Source organism: Penicillium hordei, assembly GCF_028827395.1.
Source record: "Penicillium hordei strain IBT 12815 chromosome Unknown utg000001l_segment0_segment0, whole genome shotgun sequence".
Classification (NCBI taxonomy): Eukaryota; Fungi; Ascomycota; class Eurotiomycetes; order Eurotiales; family Aspergillaceae; genus Penicillium; species Penicillium hordei.
In genome coordinates this window covers 7411535-7432876 of record NW_026623142.1, presented here as the reverse complement: position 1 = coordinate 7432876, position 21342 = coordinate 7411535, and the positions used below count along the sequence as shown (strand labels likewise).

Sequence of the window (21342 nt, the reverse complement as noted above, 5' to 3'; positions counted from 1 at the left end):
GTCTCCCGAGGCGAAAGCTTCATTTTGCCTTGCGACCTACAGAGATACGAAAGTTCGCGTTGGATTCGAAAACGTAGAAGCTCTGTGCCATCTATTTTTGTCTGTCTCTCGATATTCCTTGGTGATTACCAAGGCATAATCCATCTTCGTTGTTGGTTTCTTCAAGACCTATTGGTTTTCATCTTCTTTGTATGAGTAGATGTCATACTATTATCAATAAAAGAAAAAAAATAAGCCAAAAATTATTGCATTTTAGCGTCAGAACCAGTTGATAACATATGTCTACAGTTTACTAGCCGGCCCCGTGGAATTGATATATGAGCCTCCGACTTTGAGCACCTCCACCGCCTGCTGAACCATCTCCTTCACAATTATCCCGGCTGGATTAATCTCCTTAATACTGGCCGAGACATCGCCCATAAGGAATGGCATATCGACGTCCTTCTCGTTCTCCAAATCATCCATCATAGGCACAATACCCTTGGAAGTTAGCGCGGCAATATCAGCAGGCCGCGCTTCCCACTCCTTAATATAATCATTGGGCAGCATACGCAAAGGCCGACCAGAGACAACAAGCGTGCGCTTGGTCTCACCAAACTGTGCCCCAACAACAGCCTCCTTATGCAAGCGACTGGCACCGCTCTCCTCGGAAGCCACAAACCGCGTACCCACCCAAACACCCGCAGCACCAAACATCAACGATGCCGCCAGACTGCGGCCATCATTAATGCCACCAGCTGCAACAACAAGCGCCGGTTGGCCCGTCAACGGACTCTTATACTCTCGTGCAACATCCACAATAGCAGGTACGAGAACGGAGAACGGCACTTCGCCGGTATGACCGCCTCCCTCGCCGCCCTGCGCACAGACAATATCGACACCCGCTTTGAACGCCTTATGGGCGTGCTTTGGCGCGCCAACCATATTCATAATCAGGATGCCGGCCTCGTGGAGTCGCTTGATGGTCTTCGCTGGCGGGATGCCGACGGCGGAGACGAATAGTTTGGCGCCATGCGAGATTGTCACCTCGATTAACTCGTCCAGCTGGCCGTGTGTGTAGTCGTGGTTTGTTGCGCGCGCTGAACCTCCGACTTGCGGAAGGGCGAGATCCACACCGAAGGGGAGTGATGGGTCTCGGAGGAGTGACTTGAGCTCTGTGAGCATCTCTGATAGTTGTGCTGGTGTGTAGCCCAGGCCGCCGATTGTACCCAGGCCGCCGGCATTAGATACTGCGGCTGCAAGTGGAGCACCAGATGCGCGGGCCATACCGGCTAGCAGCACTGGGTGTTGGATCTTCAGGAGAGAGCATAGTGGCGTTTGGAGAGACATGCTGTATTGTCAGTGTAGAGAAATGGCGATGGTAGGTTGTGAAAAGAGGAAGAAGTGGGTGGAACTGAGCTACGGTCGTGTCTCAATGGTCTTTTATAGTTATGCAGAATGCATGCGAACCAGATAAGTTCAATATTTGAATGTGAAGAATGGAAAATGCGGGGAAGCCCTAAGCTATGTACGGACCGAGGCAGGTGGTAACCGATCTACATTATACATCCTACAACATAGTCCAATACATGGCGCTTTATGAATTGCACATATCGGTGAGTATACAGCCTTTTCCACGATTACCGAGCATAGATGACTGAGGTTCCAAGTCGGCGTAATGTGATCTTTCGTTACATAGGTGGATATCATCGTCATTCTATTTTACTTTGAGCCTGACTCGAGAATTACTGAGACTAGAGGACAATAGAACAGTTTAATTAATGAGATTGATAAAATAAACAGCAGATTTCAGGAGTCAATTGGGTATATAAAAACCACCTTGACAGTTATCATACACGAGATCCCGAAGCGGGAATGTAATTGAACGCGCTAACTGACGCGTGGGGGCGCGTCACACCTCTTTGCATCACCACCTCAACCATCCCCGAAACTCAAGATCTCAGCATTATTCCGGACAATATGGCACCGGATGCTGATAATTACACTTTCTTGTGTCCTCCGAGGTAATAACCCTTGGTCCACTCTGCCTTCATCCAGGCTGCGACTACCAGAAGCTTTCGCTGACCACTGAATGCACTCTGTTTCAATAGCAAGGAGGAACAGGAACAGGAATCAGTTTACCGCACACCCTCCCATTACAACCCTCGTCTTACCTTCCACCTACCAGCCGGCGCAGGACGACACTACCAGCAGCAATATGACGACATGTATTTTTTGCGACTCGCAAAGCTGAAGCCCAGCGTCGAACAAGTCGCGATGGATGCGTGGGATGGACTTATTGTAAGGGCACTTTGTCCTAGGAAATATGTTCCGCTCTCAGTTATGGATTTATCTGACAGCTGCTTGCAAATTTAGATCGCTGGAGAGAAGGTGCGACGTGTCGATCGAGTCCTCGATGTCCGACAAGGCGAGCTGTGCTGGGTGGCTGGCACCGTATACATGCATTTGCCAATGAAGCCGAATATTTTGGACGATCTCAGCAAAGAGGTTAGTTCCTTAGGCTTGTTCCTTCTTCTTCTTCTTCTTCTATACTGACAATCCATAGAACTTCACATCTGCGCCCCCTCCTCGCCGCACTTACACCGACCCTTCCGACCCCTCTTTGACCCAAATTATGATGGAAGATGAGTCCGGTCGCTTACGGCTCACTGGAAACTTTTTGCAGTCTACACAGCTGGCGACAGGTGCCATTATTGCAGCTTTGGGAACTGAAAACGCGAATGGAGATTTCGAGGTTATTGATATCAAGCTGCCAGACTTAGCTCCGCAGCCTCAACGATGGGAGGGCAATACTCCAGAAGATGGAGTCGAGATTGCTGGAAAGGAGCACGGCAAGATTGCCTTTCTCAGTGGCCTGGGAATCACGGGAACATCAAGCGACACGCTTGCTTTGGAGCTATTGACGGATTATCTTCTGGGATACACAGGATTCTCGGGAAATGACGATAACAGTCCTTCCTTAGGTCCTTCTAAAATCTCCCGGTTGGTCATCGCAGGTAACTCACTTGGAGCCAGCGTAATTGGAGATATTGCGTCAACAAGCTCTGGCGACGCCGCGGGAAAGAAAGTCCAGCCGAAAAAGTATGGCTATGATGCCTCTGCATACAATGCCGCACCTGTCACACAACTCGATAACTTCCTAGCGGAGATCTTGCCCAGCATTCCCATCACACTCATGCCGGGCGAAAAAGATCCAGCAAACTTCTCCCTCCCCCAGCAGGGGATCCATCGTACTATGTTCCCTCAATCAAGAGCATATTCCGCACCTCCTGTCAGAGGAGATGAAAAGCCCGAAGCGGGCTGGTTCGACAGTGTCACGAACCCCTGGGAGGGCGACGTAGAAGGTTGGCGACTATGGGGATGCAGCGGTCAGAATGTTGACGATATTCTGCGGTATATCAGTATCGAGGACGGCGATAGCAGCCCAAATAAGGATACTGATTCTGATGCTCGGATGCGAATCATGGAAGCAATGCTTCGTTGGCGCTGCGGCGTGCCCACTGCGCCGGACACTATTTGTATGCTTGGACATCCCAATCTCTCAAATATATTTTGCTAACAATACTCTCCAGGGTCATACCCATACCAATCTGAAGATCCATATGTTATCGAGTCCTGTCCGCATATCTTTTTCGCTGGTAATCAGCCACAGTTCAAGACGGCCACGATTGAGGGTGACGTCCCTCTCCGCCTAGATGGCGACACTGAAATGGCGGGTGCCGCTGATGGCTCTGGTGCAGCCCGTGTTCGTCTGTTGGCACTTCCTAAATTCAACGAAACTGGGGAGTTGATTCTGGTTGATAGCGAGACACTAGAGGTCGAGGTGGTCCGGTTTGGGGTTTTCAAGGGTCAGGAAGAACAAAAATGAACTGATAGAGATACCAATCAATCAATGGTACTAATGAAATAACCATCTTACCAAATCACATATATTGATAGATTTATAAAACTCCATGGCTGCTCAGACAAATCGTATACAACCCGAGTGGCTCCACGCGCCAAGACCCACAGTTGGAAGAATCCATCCCACTAACTTCTTCTGCTTTATATCCATGGAGACCCTGATATACATCGAATGGGCCTTTCTCCACGAGAGGACATACTAATTGAACAATTCTGAATCATTCACACTAAAAAGGACCATTTTCTGATCATCCACCACCATGTTACTCAATGCCAACATCGGTACGCTGCTCTATGCCCATACCCACATATATACTTTCCCCCACAGAGCCCGCAGATCGAGACTATAATAAAAACCGAAGAAGCTAATCTCAACTTCTGAGCAATAGCCCTCTGCTCCTCAAAAGCCCTGTTGGTCCCGTACTCATCATGGCACGTACCCCGATACCACGAATGGATGAAAGACCCGGTAAGTAAACAAGATCAACAAAATCCTCGATATAATCGACTGCCTTTCTTACAGTCCTCTAGGAAATTCAAGAAGCAACAGCCTCAGAACCCTTAACACTAGAAGAAGAATACTCGATGCAACGCAGCTGGCGCCAAGACGCCGACAAACTAACTTTCATCGTCTGTCGGGCGATCACAACAGGCACCGAAGACGGCTTCCCCAGCCAGACCGAGCTACAAACAGAAAGTGACTCGCCAGCCACTATGGTCGGCGACATCAACCTCTTCCTGCGCGTCGATGATGGCGAGGAGGGCGACTGCCCGCCGCAGATAGTCGGCGAGGTCGAGCTCATGATTGCTGAGAAAGTCAACCAGCGACGCGGGTTTGGGCGCGCTGCGCTACTCATGTTTATGCGGTATATTGTTCAGAACCAGGGTGCTATTCTGGATGAGTTTGTTGGTGGTGGTGATGTTGATGTTGAGACTGTGCGGAAGTTGCGGACTGGTGTTGAGACGGCGGGGTCATCGGAGGAGTTGGCGTTTGAGTATCTTAGTGTGAAGATTGGACAAGCGAATTCGAAGAGTTTGGCTTTGTTTGAGGGAATTGGGTTTGAGAGGGTTTCTGCTGAGCCGAATTTCTTTGGGGAGTTCGAGTTACGCAAGACGAATTTGAGTCTTGGTGGTGTTGATGCGGCCCTTGAGGGGGCTAATGTGCTAGGGTTTATTGCCTTGCCTTATGAGAGAACGGAATAGATTTGGGGTTTCAATGATGTATGGGTTTCTAGTTCTTTGGAGTCGTAGTGATTAAATGAGCAATGCACATAGTATTCATTCCATGATACTCGAATAACACGAGAAAGCTTTCCAAAGTCCCTCCCAAACATCCTCTACCTGATATTTCCTTATAGCCCTGAATCAGACATACAAAGCCGGTCCCGGGATAACATATGAAGTCAGCGTAGAATAAATATCGAACAAAATCCCCGGATCAGTATTGGTATACAAATCCTCACCAAGCGTGCCATCAGGCACATCACTTCCACCACCAGTGACCTGCAAATTGAAGCACTGCGGGTAGTTCTGAGCACCATTTGGCTGGGCCGCGGAGTGCAGAGCGATAATTTCATGCCGCATGACATAGTTACCCGCAGCGATAGTAGAAGGAATCTTCACGGTCCACTGGCCCCCAGCAGCAATAAGATCATCGGCAGCCCATCTACCAGGGGGATTTGTGCCGTCGATGAGACCGTCTTCTTCAATCTTGAAGAATTTCAGCGTGGTCTTGTCGACTGTGCTGCAGTCACCGTTGCAAGATGCAAGGTATGTAACCAGAGGACCGTGGTGAGATTCTGGCCAAGTCGTCCATTGGATGTCAATGCTGGAACCAGCGGTGACAGTGGCACTCAAAGCTGCGTTGACTCCGTCTCGGTGGCAGATTATGTTCGGATCTTGGTATTCGGTGCCGTCTTCAAAACCGAGGTCGGTTGCTGTTGTTGCCCAGCCGACGCTATCCGGGGGGTCTGACATGTACGCATATTTGTCAACGAGGTAACCAGTGTAGCTGATGATGTGGTTAGTTGGCTGCTGGTATGGAGGCTTTGGGTCTTGGATTAACCCACTTTTTGCCGTCAGCCACAATGCTGGATACGTAGCCATGGCCTGTTACAAGAGAAGCGGAGGCTAGGAACATAGATAGCTTTGAAAGTGTCATTTTGCACTGGATTTCTGATAAATAATTGAATAGTCTCTGTTTGTGCAAGACATATCTTTGACCCTGACGCCCATATTTATATGCATCCCTCCCAGAACTCGTCTTTGTCTATTCCTCTATGTAATTATTGATTTAGCCGGGACTTATGTTCCTGAAGGAGGTCCGTTCTGATCCTGGAATAGTGCTAAACACAACTACGTCAATTGGTATGGGTTGAACACAAAAGCGCAACATCGGGTGTGAACCATAAGACTTATTAGAGGAACTTGTTGGTGGAAAATCGTAGATGGAAGCCGGAGTCCAGACTTTTCACGATACTATTGGTCTGAATATAAAAGCCTCGGTGTTCGAGCCATCAAGAAATATATTACAAAGTGTCATGGGGTCAGCCATTTTATCCCAACAAAGAGAACTAGTTAAGCCAAAGTCTTGGAAAATAGAGTCCAAATGTATATGTTTGGGTGAGGAAGCTAGGGGGACGAGTTCCAGCCCCTATGGCTAATTTCTGCAGCCATTAACGGCAATGAATGGTGGTGATCCGGGGTAGCGGGCCGATGGGAATATAGAATCTGTTATGTATCCTTATAGGACCACTAATCTAATGTATGAAATGATCTATGCCAAGAGAATCTGTGACGTGCCAAGTAATGCGGAGGGTAATATGTATAGAAATGGAGTGCCGTGGCCTGAAGAGTAATGATCTACGGAAATACCTGGGGTACTAGGTTAGCTAAACATCCAAAGGATTGAGGTCTACTTGGTCAACGTATCTGGTAATATAAAACTGCTGTACGTGAGGTAAGGAAACTTGAATTTGATTTGTTATAAACGCTGGATACTAACACCTGATAATGAAAAAGCAAAGTGGTATAATATGAAGGCAATGGTTAAGTTAGTAGAAGACAACAAGGTCAATGACATTAACATCATGAGATAGCTACTAGGGAACAGATATATATTCGGGATGTTAGTGGTTTTATCTGAAGCGTGAGCACGGACATACAACCGCATGGATCGAGAAGATTAGTACATCTGGGTGCGCGTACCAGAGTAATATGGACTATAACGAAGAGTTGGATGCATAGCAGCCAGACCAGCTTCATGCAACATCTTCTGTAGATACTGAGGAGCAACACTTCGGATGGCCGCTCGCTCCTTACCTGTGAGTTTATCTCTAAGAGTCCTCTGGAAGCCGTGCCCGTTCAAGATTTGCTTCAGTTTCCTGAAGAGCTTTGTGAAAGACTGATGGTCCTTAGATGAGGCAGAAAGCCCAAGGATTGACGGCCCTCTCCCCATAGCATTGCCATTACCGGTGATAAAATCCTTCGGTTCGTAAGGGAAGCCTGAGACGAAGAAACAATCGAGTAGCCTTTCGGATTTAGCATGCAGTGCCAGAGAAAGGAATGACCAACCGCCCTCATTGCAACAACTCATGTGGGTAGGAGGCAGTACCTCGGAGAACCACTCAAAGCAATCGGTGCAGTCGTCCAAAATGATACCTGTGACGAGATCGGGGCCGAGGTCGCGGGGACCTTCGATGGGAATGATACAATCGGGGTTTACACCCTTGAGGGTTAGAGCTCTATTCGCATTGTCAATATTTGGGTACCACTGGACGGAATCAACGCGCTGCTTGAAACTGTTTGACGCATTGCTACCCATCCATCCGAGTTTGATGTATTGTTCTAGTGTCTTGTTAGTTTTCATTAGCTGGTTAATGGCGTGAAAGTTCTCATGTGTCAATCTAGGGGAGCTCCCCAAAATCTCGTCCAGGATATTAAAGATGATCTCTGGTGGAAACATGCTAAGATAACCCATAGCAGGGACCAATAGCTTTTGGTGACACATGTATCCAATTATACTCTCGTTAGGTAGTTTGAATGAACCCATGTTGAAAACTGAATGAGATTCTGCAAAGACAATATATTTTGGCCGAGACGAGTAGGGAACAATGGGATGCCGATATTGCCAACGTTGTTGATGCTTTCAATGTGGACGAGGTCGAAGTGGATTTATATAGGTAGGTTCGAGGAGACACGCTATAGGCATTCTTTGTTAGATTTTTACGAGAAGAAAAGATAAAGGCCTTTGTAAACATCTGTTCTTAGAGATAGCCATCCCCAACAATGATATTGTGCGAGGAAAAGTATGAAGTAGACTCGAACAAAGGCTCGAACAAGGACTCGGGGCGAGGCAGTCTCGAACCCCGGTATCAAATAATAGCCGGGTAAAAATACGCCATGTCATTGCGTTCGATCGAGCCATTAAAGGAAAAGAAGGAACTGTGGTCACTGGTCACAATGTCAGCGAGAATATTTGACCAGAGATCACCATAGGATTCTACGTTGATATGAAGTCGAGTCAAATGAAAAGCCGGCGGCCCTTACAATGCCTGGACAATCCGAGGTCCGTTGATCTACACAACCAGCATTTACCCGTCTACTTGTTGCCTTGGAAGACGAGATCGAAGTCGGGACAACGTCCATGACGAGAGTAATGGATTAGGAAATCTCGACTGAGAACGAGAAACCCATGTAGTAATGATATTTCAACTGTTTTTTTCATTGGGTTGTAGGGACTGGAACCTCCGACAAAGTGTTCCTCGAGTGCGTCCAGAAAATGCGAGTCGCCTGGCCGGTGAATAACAGCAGCCGGGTTCAAAGGCGCAAAGAAACTCCCCCGACGTAAAATTCATGTTCCACGCCACGGAGTTTTCCCCGTGTCGGCTCGCAGAGGGACCAAGCCCGCGTCATGTATCCCCCCAACAGTTGGTCTTGCATGCATCAACAACCAATCACGCCGCACTCCGATTCTCCGTTCATTCCATGGTTACCGAATTTAGTTGGTCTTCTTGGTGCCCTTGGAGACATCGACGACCTTGAGGGCTGTTCAGAAAGAAATTGTCAGCATAGGTTCAAAGCGACATTCCAAGTTGTATATCCTTCTATCTTCCCAACAACTCAGACGGCGGACCAATGCGATCGAAACGTACCAGGGGGCAGGCTCTGCTTGAGCTTGTCGGCCTTGTCGGAGTCCTTCAGGACAAGGGTGTAAAGGTTGCGGTGGCAGCGGACCTTGAACTTGGTCTGCTGGTTCTTGCCGTTCTTCTTGATGCGGGCGGCTAGAGGCGTAAACAGTCAGCATCAATGATCATCTCCGTCTCATCTTGGAACCCCATCAATGCAGCGTAAACGTACAGGAGGCATCCTTCCGGCGGCAGATCTCAATGAACTGCTTGATATCGGAGACTTCGGCAGGCATAATGACGGTTGCGGGTGTTTTAAAGCAAGGTGCAAAAGAGAAAGCTCACTGTCGACACTGGCCTCTAAGGTGAATGTGTGCGGATCACGTTAGGGCTTGAAGCTGCAAAAGCCCTTGCTTAGTCATGTGTGATTCACAGTGGGTGCCTCAGGCGGGGTAAGTGCAGTGGCTGGTGGGGGTGTTGTGGCTCGTGCGGATGGGGCCAAGAATGTGGCTGGGAGGTTTGGGGGCAGCGAATGCGCTTGCGGGAAATGATGGATGGTCGTGTCTGCTTCCTCGGGAATGCGATATGACGCAAAATGATCCACTATTGTTCGCGATGGTTGAGTCCGTCGGTCTGTATATCCTGGCCACCTCGAATTTCTGCTCCCCAATCGTGACTGGTGATGCAGTTGCGGCGGTGGCTGAACAGGTGCACTTCCTTCAGGATCGAATCTCTCCAGGTCCAAACTCTGTGAAGGAGTCATTCCTTTTGATGTGACATGCAGGCGGACTCGGTATCGCTTGTAAAAGGCTATGCTGTAAACAGGGTCAATGTCTGGCTTGATACTGCAATTGATCAATCATACCCCCGTATGATAGCAGCTGTCACCGCAATAACGAATGTAACCGAGGACAGGAAGATGACTCCTTCCATATCGTCTAGTAAAACAGGCTGTTTGAAGTGATTTGGAATGAGTGAGAGGAATAATGATAGACTGGTGAGTATAGATATGCGATGCAATGGCTTAGAACAGTGAGAGCTATAAATTTGGCATTACAATTTCTACACGGGCAATGACCATGACTAGATGTTTACGTATATAACTACTCGAAGGAAAGTGCCATCAAACGATCCCAGGAGTTATCGAAGTATGAAGTTGAAGTAGGTGCGACTATAGTTCGGAGGCAGCAGTGGAGGTGGCGCGGTGTGGCGGTACTGCCCGCGTCTTGATGAACTGTTCACATCTATTCGTCTTGAATACTTGTCTTTTGCACGTGCCCTAAGATTTTTTTTCTTCTATTTATTCTCTTCTAATCTCTTCAGAAAGAAGGATTCTACATCGACTCAAGAAATTCAAAGGATCATTGCATCATTTTTCAAGATGCCGACCCCTTTAGACCGAGCATTGAATTCCAAGGTACTACCATACATGTCGGTCTACACTTTTATGAATTATATCTAATGCTGGACTTGATAGAATCTATTCCTTGGTAGATAATTTCAAGTTAAGGTACTCATCAACATTTCTGACCACAATCTTCCTATATAGGATTTGCAGGCATGGTCACTGCGGTGGCAGCCTATACCATCCTAGGCAGTGATGTTCTTCCCGCACAAGCAGATCCTACTGGCGGTGAGAATAGGTGTTACTAGGTATCAAACAAAGGCTAATAGAAGCTAGACCCTGAAAACTGGACAATGGATGAGATGACAAGATGGCTTAAAGTGGTATGTTCCAGTGATGTATTCAGACATGACTCAGTCCAGATAATCGTACATTTTCTTGGAATGGTACGCTGACCAAACATTTCAGAGAGGGCTTTTACCGAGTGACGCTGCGACGCGTGAGGAGCTGCTTGAAAGAGTCAAAGCAAACCTCCGCATACCGCGTAAGACATCGGCTGGGCCATAATCCCCATAATGGGGGAAATACCATCAGTTCCCTTCCCTTCCTGGCGTCTGGCGCTCTAGTTTTGAAGCACTTTCAAGCAGTGGACCATTTATTGCATCGTATCTCCCAGCAATTCATCATTGGTGGTGGATGGGCATGGCTCAGTCTCAGTTCTCTTTCACTTCCGTGTCACATGGCATGGTTTGTTGACTTGGGTGACTATTTATAATTTGTTGGAAATTTGTTGGATCAAATTTGTATGGTTGCTCAAACGACAAGGCGGAAGTTCTGGCTTTCGATAAGCCAATCCTTGCGGCCCCTAGCCCTCTCTGCAGATGGATTGGGAACCAGAACGAACGTCTCGCTGAATCCACGCTGCGGCTGATCGCGACCCTCACCATAGCGCACAAATCCACTGACTACAATGAGAAATGACATGTCTTTGACTCCCATCTCTGACTGTGGCTTCAGTCCGCCACCTGGCAAAATGGTAGGGTATGCTTTGTTGATGATCTGGCAGTCGTATGATTGGACTTCGTAGTATGTTGGCGACATTTGATTGGTAAAGATTTCTTGCACGGCCGCGCCGTCTGCGACACGATTTCCGTTGAACAGGATGGTTGTGGGCTCGAGGGAGTAGTAGGAGCTGAGAGATTCGCGGTTTGATCCCAAAGCCGGATAGAAGGTCTTGATGAACTCGGTCGCAGCTGAGCAAGGAAGCAAATAAGATGTCAGCTGACTTTCAATAAAGGACGAAACTGGCTTATAATTTGAGACTTACCCTCAGTCGACACTTTGGTCAGTGTATCCTCGCTTGCTGTGGCCATCGCGATCGGTATTTCAAGTTGGCAAACAGCCGGGTAATAGTTGTGTGGTGTAAGAAGAAGTCGAAATATGATTTAAATGAGATTTTTTTTAAAAAAAAAAACTTATTGACGACAAATTTGTATGTCCGGGGGTTTTCGATGACGATGTAAGCGCGACAATGTACGCGCAAAAAAATGGCCGAGACTTGCGGAGAAGCTCGGACCACCCGAGATGTGCGGAATAACATGCAACGCTCTTCTTACCGTTACCACTATCCCAATGGCTACAACAAGGACGCCACTTCGCTCGTTATTAAGAGCGTCTCAGCTTCTGAGATCGAAGCATCAGTGGAACTGTACATCCCGCAAGCATGGGTGGGCAATCACTCCCCGACGCGGAGTTGCAACTACGCCGCAAAAGTCCAGCAAGCCTTACTATGTGACAACGCCAATTTTCTATGTCAATGCCGGTGAGAATTATACATAACCAAGAGCATGAGAAACTCGATTTCTAACTATGCGTCTACCTTCTAGCCCCTCACGTCGGCCATCTATACACAATGGTGATCGCCGATATCATGAAGCGGTGGCAGGTCTTGCTCGGGAACACGGATGCTCAGCTACTGACTGGAACCGATGAACATGGAATGAAGGTACTACACATGGATGGGATTAAAGGTCGATAATGGGCGTTGACATCAATCACAGATTCAACAAGCTGCCATTCAAGCGGGCATGGATACTCAGGCATTTTGTGATATGAACTGCCGAACCTTTGAGGTGCGAGTCCTCTTTGTCGTATTAAAGGTCGTATCAAAGGGCATCTCTAACTCCATTTGTCCGATATAGGCCCTAGCGAAGGCTGCAAACCTCGACAACGATCATTTCATCAGGACCACCGACCCGGCGCATCGAGATGCTGTCCAATATTTCTGGGTAAGCGACTATGTTCCGTTCATCGTAGGGCATGGCTAATCATGAGTAGGAAATGTTGCAACACCGGGGTTATATCTATACCTCGAAGCATGAAGGTTGGTACTCAGTCAGCGATGAGACATTCTATCCACAGACGCAAGTGCAGAACTCCCTAGATCCATCAACAGGGAGGAAACGCATGGTATGTAATCTATCAGTTCTCCAACGAGTACGGATACTAACCACACATAGGTCTCAATAGAAACGGGCAAAGAGGTAGAGTGGTCCTCAGAAACCAACTACCACTTCCGTCTCTCGGCATTCAAGGATCGTCTACTTGATTTGTACAAAAGAGAAGACCCGTTCATCACACCTACCTCCTACACAGCTGCTGTGGTCAAAGGAGTTGAGTCGGGACTACAGGACCTCTCGATCTCTCGGCCCGTGGAACGTCTGACTTGGGGCATACCTGTTCCTGGCGATGACACGCAGACAATCTACGTGTGGCTAGATGCGCTGGTCAACTACTTGACCAAAGCTGGATATCCTTTCCCACCTGGACAAGAAAACACATCTGCATGGCCTGCAGACTTGCATGTGGTTGGAAAAGATATTATTCGGTGAGTTCACGAGTTCTCCCGAAAGGTCGCGTGCAAAAATTAATGATTTGGCAGATTCCATTGCGTTTATTGGCCTGCTTTCCTCATGGCACTTGATCTTCCCCTGCCTCGGAATGTCTTGGTGCACGGACACTGGACGATGAATCGTGAGAAAATGTCTAAGTCCACGGGCAATGTTGTGAACCCGTTTTTCGCCATTGAGCGGTTCGGAGTCGATGGCATGCGATTTTTCCTAGCGTACCGGGGTGGCCTTGCGGATGATGCAGACTTTGACAATTCCTTTATCATCCGAGATTACAAGAAATTGCTCCAGGGGGGCCTCGGAAACCTTACTCTGCGTACAATTGGATGTGCGCGTGGCAATTTGCGCTCTTACATTATGGACGCCGGGTCGGATAAGCTTCCAGCTGCTACCCCTGAGGACTTGGAGCATCAGGAAATGTTGGAGCAGACGCCTCCGCAGGTTGCCGAGCTTATGGAGAATCTGAACCCGCGTGCCGCACTGCAAGAGACTATGGGCATTATTGAGAAGGTAAGAGGTGATCATCCCCGCACGGGTTCGGCGAGTATTGACCTGTTTTTTTAGACTAACAAGTACTTCCATGCGGCGGAGCCGTGGAAAACTCCCAACTCCCAACGAGTCATCTACAACGTGGCGGAATCGCTGCGGATCGCTGGCATTTTATTGCAGCCGTTCATGCCCGGCAAATCTCATGACCTTCTAGAATTGCTCTGTGTAAATACCTCGGACCCCTCCAAGCGGGCATTCGCGGCCACGGCGTACGGTTCAGATCCAGATTACGGTGAGGGCATTAAGAAAGGTATTCTTTTCCCTCCTTTGCTCACTGAGGAGTAATGCGCCTGTTTTCGAGCTTTCGATTTGATAAGAGGAATCGACCGGCGACCAATCATGGGTGGCCGAGAGGCCTCTCTGGATGAAGATATGCATTTTCTCCACCAGACTCTATGGGGTTTCTTTCCCGGGTCCTCCACAGCTTGAAAGCTGAGACGTCAGATTTCCCACGCTTGGCCACTCTAATACAAACGGTATGTCATGGGCGTCATGGCCGACCCACTGTAATTGGAGTATCTCTCAAGGTTGTTGACGGGAAAGACTCGGCCAGAACCATGGATCCTGCGGTCAGTCCTATCAGGCGGAAAACTGGAGTTTCCCGTCGGAAAACCTTAGCCCTAGCCCTGGAGGCTTACTTTGTATATCAAAACATGTCTTAATAGCTGCATACTGGAGTTCGGATGTTTCAGTATTTATCGCTTTTCTTTTTCATCCCGATATCCCCCTATCTCTCTATTTTGGTGAACATACACCCTACTGTCGTGTAACCACTCGACCCAACAATTTACTACTATTTTGGGAACTTCATTTCTATACTTCTGATCTTGGAACTCCTCCGGTGACCAACAGAAACATTGTTTTCTCTTCCGTTTGTTCAACACATCAAAATGGGGAGCATCGACATTTCTGCCTGCGATCAACTGCAGCTCAAAACGCCATGGATCGAGACACCACTAGTCGAGTCTGCATGCCTTTCTCGCGCAGCTGGATGTAGGATCTTCCTGAAGTTGGAGAACGTGCAGCCCAGCGGCTCCTTCAAGTCCCGCGCTATGGGCAACCAAATCCTCTCTCACCTTCGCAACCCAGCCAACGTAGGCCGCAGAGTCCACTTCTACGCCTCGTCCGGAGGAAACGCTGGACTGGCAGCTGTCTGTGCAGCCCGGAGCTTGGGCTACCCATGCACTGTCGTGGTTCCCATGGGCACTAAGCCCTTGATGCTTGACAAGATCCGGGCGGCAGGCGCAGCAGACGTCATCCGTCATGGCGAGACATTCTCAGAAGCAGGTGAATACATGCGGGAAACTATCATGAAGACCAGCAGCGGAGATGACCAGGATGTGATTAAGATTGCCCTTCATCCTTTCGACAACCAGCCTATCTGGGAGGGAAACGGCACCATCATCGACGAGCTCGAGACCCAGCTTCCTCCTGCCACCAGCCCCGAAGACAAAAAGGCCTACAATGATCGGGCCCTTCCACTAGACGCCATCCTTTGCAGTGTCGGTGGCGGCGGCCTCCTCAACGGTCTCGTCATGGGCATCGAAAAGCGACGACAGAAGAAGCAAATCACCTCCTCTTCCTTCTCCACACCAGACCCCATTCACCTCCTCGCCATTGAAACGGTAGGTACCGATTCCTTGGCAGCAGCCATCGCCAACAAATCCCTCATCTCACTCCCAAAGATCACATCTCAAGCCACTTCTCTCGGCGCTGTCCGCGTCTCAGAAACAACCTTCCAGTACGCCGTGTCCCCGCCACCAGGCATCAAGGTGCACAGCACAGTCCTCTCAGATGCAGATGCTGCCCGCGGCGTGCTCCGCCTCGCCAACGATGAACGACTCCTCGTCGAGCTTGCATGCGGCGTCTGCATCGAGGCGGCCATCGGCGATGCTGCTACTGCTGTTCCTGCGTCTGTGACTGCCGACGCCGGCGCCCAGAGCATCAAGAAGCGGAAGAGAAGCTCGGTTGAGACTGATCTCACTTACCGCGATGAGGGCTATGGGGATGACCGGTCGACCTCGCCGGATAATGAGACGGACCAGGAGCTTGAGCCGCAGGTCGGCGAGAAGCTCAACTCGAAGCTTAAGCAGCTTGTTCCTAACCTCAACTCGCAAAGTCGGGTTGTTATCATTGTCTGCGGTGGTAGCTATGTCACTATTGATATGGCTTATGAATGGCGCAAAATGTTGGATGGGGGATGGGCATGAATATTGATGATGATGAATATTTTTTGGGCTTGTTTTTTGGCGTTTTATTTGCGGCACTACATTTGTTAATTTCATTCCTCCTTCTTCTTCTTCTCCTTTTCCTTTCTCTTGTCTTGGGGTTAGAACCTCTTAATTACTATCATCTAGATAGAAGCTTGGACTTGGCATCCCCCATATGGTCATACAACGTATACAGCGGTATTTTACTTCAAGAAAAAAATTCTTATTTGGACGCAATACTTTTCAATAAAACATCCAAGACCCTAGAACAAATTGAAATTATTCTGATAGAAGCTATCCAGCACCACGCACCTTCCACCGTTCATACAACGGTGACAGCTGCAATGTATTTCCCAAATCAAACCGCAACTTGATCCAACTTCCGAATACGATAATCCCAATAATTCTTCCGAATGGGATCAAACTCCTCCTTCAGCATCGTCAACATCCTCACAGCATCCGCCTCCCTCCCAACCGTCTCAGCAAAGATATCCGCCAACCACTCAACAGCATGCGAACTCTTAACAGCCCCCTCAGAAACAAACCCACCAACAAACTCCTCCCACTCTCCCAATCCACGCCCAGCAGCCCTCAACACACCGCGCGCATACCACCACGGGCTCCGGTTCTCGGGCGCGCGCAGGATAGCCTCCTGGGCAAACTTCAGCTCGCCATCGATCATGTCTTCATCGACAACAGACAGCCTGCCCTTCTCAGTTGGCGCAGTTGAAAGATCGCCCGCATTCACCATGCCCGCATCGGGGACCGATGTGTCCCGCGGCCCGAACCGGAGCATGTACCGGTGGTTCCAGGCGGAGTTGTTTCGCACATCGGCTTTCAGGAGGAATTCCACATCTTCAAGTTCACGTGGTTGGTCCCATAGTTTAAAGTGCCGCACGAGCCAGTGGCGGTAGGTCCATACATGGTAGTTTTTGGAGTCTTGGGCGAACATCTCCATTAGGAAGTCTGCTTCTTTGGGTGGGAAGGTTGGGAAGTGCGCTTTTGATGATAGCAAGACTTGGCGGTGGTGCCTGTTTTGGTTGTTAGTTTTTTGTTTTTGTTCTTGGTCTTTCGCCTTTCTTGGCTTTTTCTTTCTTGGCTTTCTAGCGTTGATGGTTGTCGGGTGATGGTCGACATACCAAATTTGATAGTTTTTCAGGTACTTCAATGAAACATCGTTCAGCCAGCTCAATTCTTCATCCAGGTCCTTCTCCAATGCAAATAGAATCTTGGCTCGGTAGATCCTGTATAAAATGTCAGATATTGATATGGCATGTCACGAGGAAGCTGTTACTAGCAAACTTACCATACAGTGTAATGCGCTGGATTCATCGATATAACATCTTTGGTCAAGTTCAATGCCCGCTCAGACATCTCGTTCGCGGCCATCACGGCACGCAAATACGAAGTCGCCTCGAGGTACTCGTCTGGGTAGGCGATGGTCGCCAGTGGCATGGCACCCGAGCTCGAGCCATCATCCAGATCAATTGGGGTGACAGATGCCCATTCGGGATCGGTGGAATATGTTCCCTCCATGATTTGTCGGTGGATATTGCAGCAAGACGCTTAAGAGTGGAAGAATAATTGCCGGGATGCAATCAAATGGTGGGGGATACAGGGGTCGGATGCACAGGACGAGTCCGGGTTGGGGTCTCACAACTAATGCGCTGCGCTGTCGAGGTCAAGGTGTGCAATCTTGATCAATCAAACTCCTGTTGAAGAGAGAATTGTCCAAATAAAAGACCGAATTCACGAGAAATGCAGCGAATATAAAACATGAGGTGGAGGTGGGGCGGGTGTCTGCCTCAGGCGGAAACAAAGAAACCGAACAATATCAAGGGAACTTGCTTCTCTTCCTATTCTTCTTTTTTTCTTGTTTCTTGTTTCTTGTTTCTTGTTTCTTGTTTCTTGTTTCTTACTTCTTTTTTCTTTGATATTTTTGATATTTTCTATATGTTCGGTTTGATATTTGAAAAAAGAAATATATTTGCATTATTACATTATTATCGGTAATTCCATAGTCTTTTCTGCTCCCCAATCCACCATTTTCCCACTTTCTCCGCGTCTACCAGCCACTTCCCGGCTTTGTCTCCATGTTGCCTTTGTACATGACTGATCAACTCCTCGAGGGACCACCCACGCAATGGACTCAACTCGTTCGGGTCGGTGTCTAAATCGGAGAAAATGTACTGAAAGTCCTCAGCGAGCGGCAATATGAGTCGATACGGGACTGCCGCAGACCCAACACTGAGCATTGTACCACCGGGGTTGATAATGCCAAAGTTCCATGCCTGTCGGCCATTGTGGGTAGCTTGGTACGGGCGCACCAACGACTGTCCTTCGTATTCATTCACCAGGTCTAGAGCCGCACTTGAGTCTATCTCATTCAACGAGCCCGAGTTCACGAGTAGATCGAGAATGGTCGGGACGACAGACATCGAAGTTGCATTTGCTGTGATTTGGAGTGCGGGCAATAGCGGGTGTCGGAAAACCAGGGGAATGCGGAAATTGCTGATATGTCCGTTCTCATAGGTACCGGAGACAGGCGCATCTTCGGTGAACGCCTGGCCACTGTTTGGAATTAGTATATGGTTATCTGGTTGTTCTACCGAGCTGTGCAACATACTGATCTCCCACGAATACGACTAATGTCTCGTTTGCAATCCCGGCTTCGTCGAGGACCTTCATCATATCGCCAAGCCATGTATCCACGTATCGGACTGCGTTCAAATATTTGTTGATGTCCTCGTGCTTCGCCATGAGACCGTCGCCGGCGAAGTATTGCTCTTGGTGGTATGCCGAGGGCGTGCCCCATGGGTGATGGGTTGTGCTCGTGAAATGGGACAGGAAAAGTCGTTCATTATTCTCAATTGTATTGTTCACCACATCTCGCAGATATGGATATATCTCGTACTCCGGGTATCTAGGTAATGTATTAGCAACTTGAGCGCGGATGGGATGCGATAGTCCTCAGTTAGCGGGATAATGATATGCTTACCCAAAGTAATTGATCTCCTCCATGTCCTCATGATAATATTTGGCACTTTGCTGGCCAATTTCTTCGCGATAGATAGCTTTTTGAAACCCCATCTGATTGTTGAGCTTATCTTGCTCGTCATATAGTCCTGTGATAGACTGCAAGAACACAGAGCTCCAGTTTCGATCATGAATGTGCTCAAGCCCAGTCTCAGGTTTATGATTCATTGTATCCTTCTTAGTCGAGTTCTCCTTGAGTTTGTTGAACAATTCAAAGATCTGCATGATACATGGCTGATAATTCTGGGAGTTGACCTCATCCATGAAGTTCACCGGCAGTGGCCCCGTACCGCAGTAGTTCATGACTGCACTTTTGAACGATAGACTGCTACCAGTTAGGATGCCATTGACATTGATTCCACCCATTCCTGGTTCCGTATTATCATTCCATCCACCACTGGAGGGGCTGGACATGTTATATATCGAAAGGCCACTCGTCTCACCGGTCAACTTCTCTGCGTTTGGTGTCAAATGTGATAATTTGGCGTTGACCCTTTGTAGTACTTCGGGGTCTTTGGTATTGTAGGATGACAGAATCATCTCGTGCAGATGTGAGCCTGCCTTGAATGGGAATATGTCCTTCCGAGCACTTTCCATCAACACAAGCACGACATGTGTGATGGGAACTCTATGGTTCTTGAGAGCCCGAGCTACAGGCTCAAGCATTTCACGGTCGAGGTTGGTGATTCGAAGAGGGTCATCCACGGGGCTGTAAATGTTATTCTGAGAAGTCCCGTTCCCGTCCGGAGTCACACTGTCTCCTTCATCTCTATCAGATTCCCCTTCGCTCCACCGCTCGAACCCTGGTGGTAGATTTCCATACGACCATGCGGATCGATCTTTTTTGGCATTGGAGTCTGGCTTTCCCGGAGTCCAACCCTTGAAGTGATCGTGTGGGCCTTCCCAGTAGGGCTCATCAATCAGTTCCGCGAGTGGAAATGCTTGATCTCCAGTCTGATGCCGCTCAGAAGGCCTCGAGCCCAAAGCCCGGAAAAAGCTAAATGGGATAGTTTCAGACATATGGTTATAGGGGACCTGTGGCCGATTCAAACGCAAGAGTCCAATAACTACCGCGGCGCATATTGTCCAAAATTGAGTGAGTCGTGCTGCCCGTGACCTTCTTTGCGGACTGACCATGATGCCTTCTTCGTCTCCCTTTTCGGGTTTTGCGCTAAACAGCGCAGACATCCAATGGCCTATAAGAATGTATATCCAATATTTGAGCAGCCATGAGATCAGAAGAAGGGTGCCGGCAGCTCCCAAAAACGATCTAAGCCCACTAAGCATCAGCTTTCTCCCTTCTGGGTCATTTCCCACGGCTGTGGCTGCATCCCAGCGGATCTCACTGCCAGTGACAAAATAGAAGCCAATCTGAGACGAAGACAAGATAAAGCTCAGAGATCTGTAACAGTTAGAATCTTGATTAACTATAGCTAGTAAACGTAGATTAGAGTACTCACGTTATGGCCACTGTCACCACAGTGCCTAAAAAGGACTTTATACCTGTAAACTTGAACAGCAGCCCCCACGCGGCTACGTATAGAAGAGTCTCAAGGATGAAGAATGTCGGAAAGTAGAGTGCAAATTGGCCACCAGGGAGGGAAGCGGCATGTTGGAGGAGATGGAGCACTTTGGACGATGTCACGGACACAACCAGAAGCGAGAAAATGAAGGGCCTGATAAAGGATTGGCGTTGGATGATCATAATGAATAAATGAGAGCTGGAAAGACCGAAATGCACATTGTTGCCTCCAATTCACGTTTCTCGAATCCAAGTGCTGTCTTCTAGTAGACAGCAGTTACAGTAACGGGAGTCCAACTGTGATTTTGAACTTGTTTCGTGCTTAGCAAGGCCTGTTGTTGATTTAAGAGGATGGAAGATAGAAACGCCATCTTAGCAATCGAATTCTGTGTAGCAAAATACAGATGCGGTGTTGTGGTTATATGGTTTCACATAACCGAAACCGGCATGAGGCATTATTTATCTATGTACACCTCAACCTCCCCTAGGCAGGTGTTAGCCTGAGATGAATTGAACATGAAAGTCAGCCTAATACTATAAGTTTAGAAAAAACCAATTCCCATTATCTCATCCCCGGAGTTCTATCTCTATCGAATGAGATTATGAGGGTCTATGTTCCACCACCAAACCCTCGATTCGAACCGAAACACCTTAGCATAAAGGTATGTGACCTCTGCCTAAACAGGGAAGTGGTCAGACGAGCTATCAAGGGGTGAAAGGGTGAAGAGGCATGTGTCCACCT

At 48.4% G+C, this 21342-nt stretch overlaps 13 protein-coding genes across 13 annotated transcripts; 5 read left to right on the top strand and 8 right to left on the bottom strand.

Moving 5' to 3' along the window:
- Positions 1–282: 282 nt before the first annotated feature.
- On the bottom strand, positions 283–1329 carry N7537_002802 (NAD(P)H-dependent flavin oxidoreductase; the record flags this gene model as incomplete). Its single annotated transcript, XM_056893860.1, has 1 exon — positions 283–1329. The coding sequence occupies one exon, from the start codon at positions 1327–1329 to the stop codon at positions 283–285; it is 1047 nt and encodes a 348-aa protein (XP_056758855.1).
- A 630-nt stretch (positions 1330–1959) lies between these two features.
- N7537_002801 (DNA-directed DNA polymerase delta subunit POL31) lies at positions 1960–3868 on the top strand (the record flags this gene model as incomplete). The annotated part of the gene is made up of 5 exons (XM_056893859.1): positions 1960–2003; positions 2091–2280; positions 2356–2487; positions 2546–3518; positions 3573–3868. The coding sequence occupies 5 exons, from the start codon at positions 1960–1962 to the stop codon at positions 3866–3868; spliced, it is 1635 nt and encodes a 544-aa protein (XP_056758854.1).
- Positions 3869–4163: 295 nt separating this feature from the next.
- On the top strand, positions 4164–5106 carry N7537_002800 (uncharacterized protein; the record flags this gene model as incomplete). The annotated part of the gene is made up of 3 exons (XM_056893858.1): positions 4164–4185; positions 4293–4372; positions 4435–5106. 3 exons carry the CDS (start codon positions 4164–4166, stop codon positions 5104–5106), a joined length of 774 nt encoding a protein of 257 aa, XP_056758853.1.
- A 162-nt stretch (positions 5107–5268) lies between these two features.
- On the bottom strand, positions 5269–6064 carry N7537_002799 (lytic polysaccharide monooxygenase auxiliary activity family 9 protein; the record flags this gene model as incomplete). Its single annotated transcript, XM_056893857.1, has 2 exons — positions 5269–5914; positions 5973–6064. 2 exons carry the CDS (start codon positions 6062–6064, stop codon positions 5269–5271), a joined length of 738 nt encoding a protein of 245 aa, XP_056758852.1.
- Positions 6065–7087: 1023 nt separating this feature from the next.
- On the bottom strand, positions 7088–7954 carry N7537_002798 (uncharacterized protein; the record flags this gene model as incomplete). The annotated part of the gene is made up of 1 exon (XM_056893856.1): positions 7088–7954. One exon carries the CDS (start codon positions 7952–7954, stop codon positions 7088–7090), a length of 867 nt encoding a protein of 288 aa, XP_056758851.1.
- Positions 7955–8902: 948 nt separating this feature from the next.
- Positions 8903–9325, bottom strand: N7537_002797 (60S ribosomal protein eL38; the record flags this gene model as incomplete). The annotated part of the gene is made up of 3 exons (XM_056893855.1): positions 8903–8949; positions 9057–9185; positions 9262–9325. 3 exons carry the CDS (start codon positions 9323–9325, stop codon positions 8903–8905), a joined length of 240 nt encoding a protein of 79 aa, XP_056758850.1.
- Positions 9326–9447: 122 nt separating this feature from the next.
- Positions 9448–9962, bottom strand: N7537_002796 (uncharacterized protein; the record flags this gene model as incomplete). The annotated part of the gene is made up of 2 exons (XM_056893854.1): positions 9448–9844; positions 9895–9962. 2 exons carry the CDS (start codon positions 9960–9962, stop codon positions 9448–9450), a joined length of 465 nt encoding a protein of 154 aa, XP_056758849.1.
- Positions 9963–10410: 448 nt separating this feature from the next.
- Positions 10411–10941, top strand: N7537_002795 (Ish1 domain-containing protein; the record flags this gene model as incomplete). The annotated part of the gene is made up of 5 exons (XM_056893853.1): positions 10411–10446; positions 10507–10519; positions 10579–10662; positions 10711–10757; positions 10843–10941. The coding sequence occupies 5 exons, from the start codon at positions 10411–10413 to the stop codon at positions 10939–10941; spliced, it is 279 nt and encodes a 92-aa protein (XP_056758848.1).
- A 246-nt stretch (positions 10942–11187) lies between these two features.
- Positions 11188–11747, bottom strand: N7537_002794 (putative nuclear transport factor 2 domain protein; the record flags this gene model as incomplete). The annotated part of the gene is made up of 2 exons (XM_056893852.1): positions 11188–11627; positions 11702–11747. 2 exons carry the CDS (start codon positions 11745–11747, stop codon positions 11188–11190), a joined length of 486 nt encoding a protein of 161 aa, XP_056758847.1.
- A 539-nt stretch (positions 11748–12286) lies between these two features.
- Positions 12287–14117, top strand: N7537_002793 (methionine--tRNA ligase MSM1; the record flags this gene model as incomplete). The annotated part of the gene is made up of 7 exons (XM_056893851.1): positions 12287–12379; positions 12435–12506; positions 12576–12662; positions 12712–12843; positions 12894–13261; positions 13316–13793; positions 13848–14117. 7 exons carry the CDS (start codon positions 12287–12289, stop codon positions 14115–14117), a joined length of 1500 nt encoding a protein of 499 aa, XP_056758846.1.
- Positions 14118–14722: 605 nt separating this feature from the next.
- On the top strand, positions 14723–16042 carry N7537_002792 (putative L-serine dehydratase; the record flags this gene model as incomplete). Its single annotated transcript, XM_056893850.1, has 1 exon — positions 14723–16042. One exon carries the CDS (start codon positions 14723–14725, stop codon positions 16040–16042), a length of 1320 nt encoding a protein of 439 aa, XP_056758845.1.
- Positions 16043–16400: 358 nt separating this feature from the next.
- ramB (bifunctional protein farnesyltransferase/protein geranylgeranyltransferase) lies at positions 16401–17578 on the bottom strand (the record flags this gene model as incomplete). The annotated part of the gene is made up of 3 exons (XM_056893849.1): positions 16401–17073; positions 17182–17286; positions 17349–17578. The coding sequence occupies 3 exons, from the start codon at positions 17576–17578 to the stop codon at positions 16401–16403; spliced, it is 1008 nt and encodes a 335-aa protein (XP_056758844.1).
- Positions 17579–18045: 467 nt separating this feature from the next.
- Positions 18046–20783, bottom strand: N7537_002790 (uncharacterized protein; the record flags this gene model as incomplete). Its single annotated transcript, XM_056893848.1, has 4 exons — positions 18046–18613; positions 18669–18965; positions 19041–20480; positions 20539–20783. 4 exons carry the CDS (start codon positions 20781–20783, stop codon positions 18046–18048), a joined length of 2550 nt encoding a protein of 849 aa, XP_056758843.1.
- Between the last annotated feature and the right edge of the window lie 559 nt (positions 20784–21342).